The following is an 8187-nucleotide window of genomic DNA, read 5'->3' as shown; positions in this document are numbered from 1 at the left end:
TATTTGCAATGTTGTTATAGCCTTGTTGATCACAGGATATTATAGACACAGAGTGGGGGAAGCTAATATCTTGTGTTGGACCAACTTTTGTTGGCAAAAGAGAATCTTTCAAGTCACACAAAGCTCTTCTTCAGGTCCAGTAAGCTTTTCAATTGGGTTTGTACATCCCCAATGTTTTTATGAGACTGTCACCAAGCAAGGCTTCTCTCCAGCTCCAAAATATATACTACCAGTCAGCCTCTTTGAAGGAGGCTTATTTTCTTAATGGAAGCAAGTAAACAAACAGCAAAACTGTATTTTAATTCAGTCCTTACTTTCAGGTTTCAGTTTCACCCCTTTTCAGGGCCTTGCCAGCTTCGCAGGTCTGCTCCCACTCTGGGGCAGTAGCCTCAGGGCTGTTTACCTGAGCACCCAGCCTCCTTGCTCTAGAAGGCCCACAACAGTATCAGGTTGAGTCAACCTGTCTCAGTCAAACCCCATTTCTTCCTACCTACCAGAAGCTCTTTATAGGCCCAGCTCCCTTGAATTGGCTGGATTGGACTGACCTGCTCTGATACAGGTTAGCTGGGCCTAGGGTAGTCACAGAGACCAGCTACCGAGAGGCAGATAGGTTGGCAGTAGAATACGTCTCTGGAATATATTCTCACTACTGAAAAAATACACTTGTAATAGGACTGTTAAAATGTTAGAGATTCAAGACTCTCTTGCTGCAGGAGAATGTCCCTGCTGTTATGATTGAAACAGCACATATACATTTAAACAGGGAAGCTTTGGATATTGGTATTACTACTGTTCTGTATAGGTTCTTATACCATCCTCATCACTGCAAGATTGAAGCACCTTCTGGCCGTGCATCTGCAACATGTGATCCTGCCTCCATAGAAGTCCATAGGAGTTTTGCTCTTGACTTCAGAGGCTGCAGGATGGATTGAGCTCTTTCACCATAAATAGTACTTGTTCCTTGTACACTGCCAACCCCTGGTTTAGGTATCATTGCTATTTCAGAAGCAGGAAAAATAGTGTAATGATAAAACATCCCAGAATGGTAAATGTGAATAGATAACTCCACTCTTGGATATGCACGGATGTCTCCACAAGTCAGAGGCCATTGTGTTTATGGAGACATTTTTAGGCTATATGACTATTTTTCCTCAAGGTTTATATGTAAAATGTCATATCAGGATTTCGCAGACTGGAATACAGCAGGTTCAGATGGAATTTAAATGTGGTCCCTGGCACCATTACTGTCAAACGCTCCAGCGTGTAAGCACTGTGTATCTGTTCAGAAATGCTGAAGAAAGAGATCAAAGTTCTGGATGTAAAGGAAGGTTATTTACAAACACAACCAGTACTAGTTCTTCCAGGATCAAATGTAAGTCTGATCATTTAGGGTCGTAGTTTTCCAGCACGCACTCCCTGTTGTCCCATACCGGATCGGTACAGATTTAACAAACAACAATTTGGCGGGTAGCGTTCAGGGTTTAGTAAGCACTCTGGAGACAGACAGGATGGAGAGAGAAGATTCAGCACATTTATTAACCGCATGAGTGCTCAGTGCCGACTAAGCCTGCTCAGATTTCTGGGAGACATTCTCATACCTGCTCCAGCCACTTTATGCTGGGTAAAAGGGCATTTAATAGTCCCAGTTCTGGCTGGGAATGAAGGCAAAGACAAATAAAATGCAGCCTTCCAAGGAACCCTTATAAGCCCTATGTAGGGGGTGTGTCAGGGCCAGCAGAGACATAACAGACAGTGCTTCCAAGATTCCAGGCAGTGCTGCAGTCCGTAGAGCAGCCTATGGGCCTGTCTAAATTATGCTGGACGCTGCGTCAGAGCAGGCAACAATCAGAATGTTGCAAAAGAGGATGTAGCCTGGACTGTGAATTCTAAACTGTGCCTTTGCTAGGTGCAGCATATACCTGACCTGTAATTTGCATTCAGCCTGCACAGAGAATTAACACAGCATTATAGCTACACACACACACACACACACTAATATGATATCTATCCTTACATTTAATATATTGCCTCGTGTTAGCGTCTAACTACAAGTTGTTCAAATGCGAGACTTTAAAGCAAAGAGGGGAAATGTATTGTAAGCTATGTTGAATTTCATTTTTTTCAGTAATAGAGCCATTACAAACCAGAATGAAATAACTTACTCTATTGTTGATAATTGGCATCTCAGCCCAGATGCTCCACAAATGCACAAAGGAAAAAAAAATAGTAGGCTTTGTCATGGGACCTCAAGATTACAGCTGTTAATTACTATTTTCCACAAAACTCATGAATTCAATTCATATTAGGCTGTCCATTTGTGAATTTGGGACCTTAAACTAATAACCAAAAAGTAACATGTTGATATCTGTATTATATGCTAGTAATGGACACAACATGATTTAGCCTCATTCTCATTAAAATAGCTTTACTGATTTGCAGACAGTGGATCAAGGCTGCATATGCAGAAGGGTACTACAAAGAGCCAGGAGCACAATTACAAACACTTGTCAGAGACAGAAAAAAGGGGAGGGATGGCATATAAATTGACTGGGACTCTTGTTCAAGTTCAGAAAAAAAAAATTAAAAAAAAATTCAGAGATCAGGATGTTCCTGTAAACTGAAAACATTTATCCAAGAATAATTGGTCAAGGACTTCAACCAAAGCCAGGACCATTTAAAATAGACAGAAGAAAAATCTTCATATATTATATAAGCAACATCACTGAGAGTATGCAAAGCTGGATTTGCAATTCAAAACGGTAGGTTGGGTTGACAAAATAACCAGCCTCACTGCAGCCAATAATATACCTGTGCTTGGAATTACCTGATCTTCTCTATAAGAACTCAGGCCATCTCTCTTTAGGGTGATGAAAGAGACAGGCCACTGGCCTAGGAGTCAGACAGACTGAAATCTGTTACCTCAGAGACAGTGATAATGTGGCCCATATCACACATATGAGGCAGACTTAAGCAAGTCACTTCATCTCTATGCTTCAATTTCCCCAGCAGTTCCACACAGATTGTAAAGCTTGTTCACGTTTGTGATGTGCTTTGAAATCTATGGCTGAAGAATGCTATATACAATGGGCAGAGCATTACTACCAGTTGTTGGAGCTCAGCTATGCAATAAGAGGCAAGTTAACAGACAGACAATTTCTGTTAGTAACTATGCTACATAAGTGCCTGATCTCCTGGGGTTATGAGCTCTCTCCTCTCCAGCTGAAGCCAAGATACTGAGGATGCTTCCCGCTGAAGCCAAGAACTGAGGATGCTTCTTGCTTTACAGGATTGGGCCCCTAGGCACAATTCGGCAAGAAAGACAAAGGGAATTAACCAAGTTACAGAGTGCAATGTAAATGAGTATTGTTGGCAAGAAAAAAGCCCAGCAAACAAACTAATTACATGCAGGAATAACTTTAATAAGTCACATAGCTGTAAAATATCAGTAGCTGCATAACAATAAACAAATTTAATTTTTATTATGAAACAACAAGCATGTCTTTGGTAAGCCAGTCAGTCTCTCCTCAAATACCTACATATCTGAAAAATCATGTGTTTGTTCCTTCGTAATAAGACACCCTAACTTTGTGAAAGATTTGCTGCGGTCACTACATTTCTGAAAACATTTTTCCTTGAAGTATATACACATTGTAGGCAAAACAGGATTTTTGTTTCAGGCTAATACATAATCTGAGAATATTTAAAAACCAATATATACTCAGGGATAACAAAGATGATTTCTGCCTCTATTAATACATTCTGGTATTTTGATCTAGTTTGTAAACTTTTTTGTTCAAAAACTGTGTCATGGCTAACACTGGACATTCCATTTGCTTAAAAAGACACATTAAAAAAATATCAGTGTCTTCCAAGTCAATGATTAAAATGACCCAATTGAGTTATCAGAGAGAAACTATAGGCTTCAAAACCTATTTATTCTTCTTGGATTTCTAGCGAATGCCTATGAGCAGACTGTTTCCACTTTACATGAGAATATTCTGAGAGAAAGTCCATGCTCTTATTACATCATGCAATGATGCGGCTCCAGCCATTCAAGGTATACTCACATAACAGAACACTTGCCTTTCAGTTTATCCTTCTTTTTCTGCTGCTTGGATTTCTTCCCATCCACCTGGAGACTGACAGTTCTTCTCTTCTCCAGATTCAAGAGTTCTTGGAAGAGCTCCTGTACATTGTAGTTCATTTTAGCCGATGTCTCCATGAAGGAACACTTCCACTGGCTGGCTAAGGCTTCCCCTTCACTGGCATCCAGTTCCCTCTGGGTCTCATCACTCTTGTTCCCAACCAACATTATTGGAATCTTTTGGATATCCCCTTTGATCTGACAAATCTGATCATAGATTGGCTGAAGTTCTTCCATGGACTGCCTGCTTGTGACCGAGTACACCAAGATGAAAGCATGACCTTTGGAGATAGACAACCTCTGCATAGCAGGGAACTGATGGCTGCCAGTGGTATCTGTAATCTGAAGGGTGCAGATGTTCTTATCACAGCTGATCACCTGTCTGTAAGTGTCCTCAATGGTAGGGATGTAAGTTTCCCTGAAAGTTCCCCTTACAAAGCGAAGGACCAAGGAGCTTTTACCAACCCCTGCAGCTCCAAACACAACCACCCTGTAATCATTGCTTTGTTCTGGCATGCTTGTTCTGATGTGACCCAAGAAGTGAGGAAGATCTGAATTGCAAATGCCCAGGTTTCTTGAGTTTACATGCCCTTATGCAGAGACGGCCTGCAGAGAGGAAAAACAAAGGGAAAGAAAAAACCCCAAACACCTTATCATTTCACAGTACACAAAAGGTTTTGCTATGCCGATAAATACAGCCCCTCCTCCCATCCTTCATCTCTCTGCTGTATTACAAAGCCAGACCAAATCCCCATGGCACACTTCCCATACACAGCATCATATTGAAAGTGAACACTGTAATTCACCTGTGGCCACCAGCTCCAATATCCGGAGAAACGAGATAAAAATCACCCATCAGAGCTAAGATCAGGTAGCTTCTCTCATTAAAGTTCTTCTGTGCCCAAGCAACAGAGCTCCGCAGCACTCAGTTACCCTGCAGCTGGTGCAGAGGCTCTGCTCCTGCTGCCTGCACCAATCCCAGCGACAGGCTCCCTCACTTCCCACCTTTTGTCCGATGCTAATCCGGAGTGTGTGTTTTTCTCTCTCTAGTTTTTGTGCACTCTCCCACGCTGGCTCTCTCGCAGAGCAACAGGCAGCACAACCTGGCCATCACTAAAGCTGTATCACCTCTAATGATGGATCTAAGCTAATGCAATATTTCAGCTGCTGGTACAATCAGTGAGGCATGAGAATCACGCACTTGGGTCATCTGTAACTAGGAGTGGCTGCATCATCAGACCCTTCAGAAAAAAAGGGATAAAGTGGATCTTCCTGGATCCTGATGATTTTTGCATCCAAGCCCCCCTCAATTGGACCATCAAAATAAAAAAAAAAATCTGCCCCAGAAAGCGTGAACCCCCACACATCCGGCACAACAGACTCCCAAAGCCCAGATCCAGTACCTGGACTCTGCTGGATCCAGCCACATTTTGGCTCCTACCTTCAAATTCTATTGCATAAATAGAGAACGAGGATAGAGGTACTTCTTACACCAGAAAGTCCAGATAGAGCAACAGTAGGGCAAGTACCCAGAGCTGGCACTTGGTTCCTGTTAGATCTAGCCAATTTTTGTCCCCGACCATGAAAATTCCGCTGGTCAAGTATATCAGCAGAACTCCTGTGTGTGTTTTATTCTGATGGAATCATTTAAAGCTACGGAAGTGAATTGTGATATTAAAAGGAAAAAAATACAGCCTTCACCCCCACCCAGTACCCAGTCAAGCCACCAAGCCTTGATATTTTCCAGTTTAGGCTCTGGTGCTTTGATTTTGTTGCTGATAAAGAAATAATGCCCTATTTAGTTAGGGGGTGGGGCTGGGTGGAGATGCAGTTTGCATGGTTGATCATTTATGGGACATCACAGATTGGAGGATGTTTCCAGCACTCCATTTATTTAGAATACATAGACCTAATTTTGTTGTTGTTTCAATGGTATGTTTACAGAGTTGTGAAATGTGCATCTTCACCACCATTTTGGCAATGTTGTTGTACTAGGATAGGTAAGGATCCAGATTATGCTGGTGATGTAGGGGAAGGTGCATATATATAGTAAGTGTAAGTAGAAGGACTGGGGAGTATGCAGCCAAAAAGTATCCAAATTCACAAAGACACTGGTGCCAAATTAGAGAATTGCAGTTTTCTTGTAGGAGGAGATCTTTAGAGGGATAGTAAGAGCTACACCCGCTCTCTGTTTTGATGATACAATTTCTGGGTTTGTAGCCAAAAGTTGGCAGGATCCCTGGATCCAAGTTTTTGCAGCAAGGTCTGGATTTGTTAAAGGTACAGAAGAAGCAGTGATATGTTCTCTACTTACATGGTAGATTTTGGGGGATTGGGGCCCAAAATTGGCAGCATCCAGGTGGGTTTTGCAGAGCAGTTGCACCAGGATGTGTCCTGGTCTGGGTGTTTTGGTGGCAGGAAAGTAGCTATTTTGGTAATACGTTTGGGGGTGTAGCAGCAAATATCCAGGGCTGCCCGGGGGAGGGGGGATAGGGGAGGGAAGTGGGGCAGTTTGCCCCAGGCCCTGCAGGGGGTCCCACGAGAATATAGTATTCTATAGTATTGCAACTTTTTTTATGGAAGGGGCCCCCGAAATTGCTTTGCCCCAGGCTCCCTGAATCCTCTGGGCAGCCTTGCAAATATCAGCAAGATCTAGCCAGCTCCATCTTTCACACACTTATCTGCCATGTTTGAGCCCCAGACATGCACCACTCTCACCCCCCTCCACTCCCCAACTGTAGAGCAGACACAACAAGTGCTCTCAGCTCCAGACAAGCAGCTTCCTCCCAGGCAAGTCACATTGTTACTGTTCAGCAATCAAGCTTCATATGCAGGAGAAAGTGGTAGCCCCAGGCTCTCCCAGAGCCAGGAGGGAGCAAGCAACAGCACCACTGCTGGTTTTTTGATGAGTAATAAGATTATTGCAGCACAGCTGAAGACAGCATAGGGCTTTAGAAACAGCCAGTGAAAGCAGCCCCCTTTCCTCATCCAAGCTTCAGCACAGAATAAATATGTATATGAATCTTTACCTCATTCTTGTGCTCTTCCAAAAAGCCAGCTAGCGCAGGGGCAGCCCACACCCACAGGCAGCCTGCTGTGGAGCTAGCAACTCAATGGAAATACAAATTCCACTGTTGTACTTGTACCCGATGGAGAGCAGAGGCTGGGAAGCACCACTGCATTGAGGGAGAGGGCAGGCGTGGCTCCCCCTGTGCAGCAGCCCTAAAGCCAGCCTCCAAATCTGCCCTTGCTGGCAGCCCTGCTCCACCCTGGCAGCTGGACTGCTCTGGCACACCTGCCCCAGCAGCTGCCTAGTTGTATTTCCAAGGTGATGGAGCCGCACAGACTCACCCCTGCTTGCAGTCACCCTGTATTTCATTCAGTTTTTCCAGGAGTGGAACATCCCATTCATGCAGCTGGAGTGGAATAATAATAGTTAAAGGAGCCAAGTCTTCCACTGGAGGGTTATCATTTTGTCTGGGGAAAAACAGCCTGGGTTTATTAGAGCACTCTTCCAAAGCCAAGCACAGTGCTTACTGCTAGTAGTAGCAGTTCTGTATAATGCAGATGCTAGCAGGGCTTTCCTCTGAGGTAGACTGTTGTCTTTAATGTCAAAACACCTGACTTGAGTCTAGCAAAGTGTTTCTCAGCCAGACCCAAAACCAATAATGTTATTCATTTCTTATTTGCACCCAAGTACTTATCCCAGTGGTGGCTAGATCTTTTCCAAATTCTTTTCACACCTTTTACCATCCTGTGGGTGAAAAATCAGTGTACTCCTAAGTAAAAAATCATTTTAAAAAATGAAGCCAACACTGGAATTGTAGGTACAAATACTACACTGCTACATGTGAGTGCTTCTATTAGAGGAACTAGCCCCTCACTCACCCCACTGAACTGAAATCACCTGCTGTTAAGATTGGAGATGCTGTCTTCCTTTCAGAGCATCACAATGTTCAGCCAGAAACTTCCTGACATTCTGCACAGATATCTTGTTCAGAACAAACAGTCCAAGACTCTCTCTAGTAGATCAGCAGTTCAAG

General features: G+C 43.4%; 1 protein-coding gene across 4 annotated transcripts; it reads right to left on the bottom strand.

Moving 5' to 3' along the window:
* Nucleotides 1–3420: 3420 nt before the first annotated feature.
* DIRAS3 (DIRAS family GTPase 3) lies at nucleotides 3421–7258 on the bottom strand. Of its 4 annotated transcripts, none has more exons than XM_030573600.1 (2): nucleotides 7174–7258; nucleotides 3421–4750 (listed from the first exon to the last, which is right to left on the bottom strand). In XM_030573600.1, exon 2 carries the CDS (start codon nucleotides 4658–4660, stop codon nucleotides 4064–4066), a length of 597 nt encoding a protein of 198 aa, XP_030429460.1. In that variant the 5' UTR covers nucleotides 4661–4750; nucleotides 7174–7258; the 3' UTR covers nucleotides 3421–4063. The 4 variants fall into 4 exon arrangements, with proteins under 4 accessions (XP_030429460.1, XP_030429462.1, XP_030429461.1 ...); XM_030573602.1 differs by lacking the exon at nucleotides 7174–7258 and adding an exon at nucleotides 5586–5716; XM_030573601.1 differs by lacking the exon at nucleotides 7174–7258 and adding an exon at nucleotides 5150–5250.
* Between the last annotated feature and the right edge of the window lie 929 nt (nucleotides 7259–8187).

The sequence above is a fragment of the Gopherus evgoodei genome, chromosome 8 (genome assembly GCF_007399415.2).
Source record: "Gopherus evgoodei ecotype Sinaloan lineage chromosome 8, rGopEvg1_v1.p, whole genome shotgun sequence".
Lineage (NCBI taxonomy): Eukaryota > Metazoa > Chordata > Testudines > Testudinidae > Gopherus > Gopherus evgoodei.
Note: the sequence above shows the minus strand (reverse complement) of the source record. Positions and strands in the feature narration are given on the sequence as shown.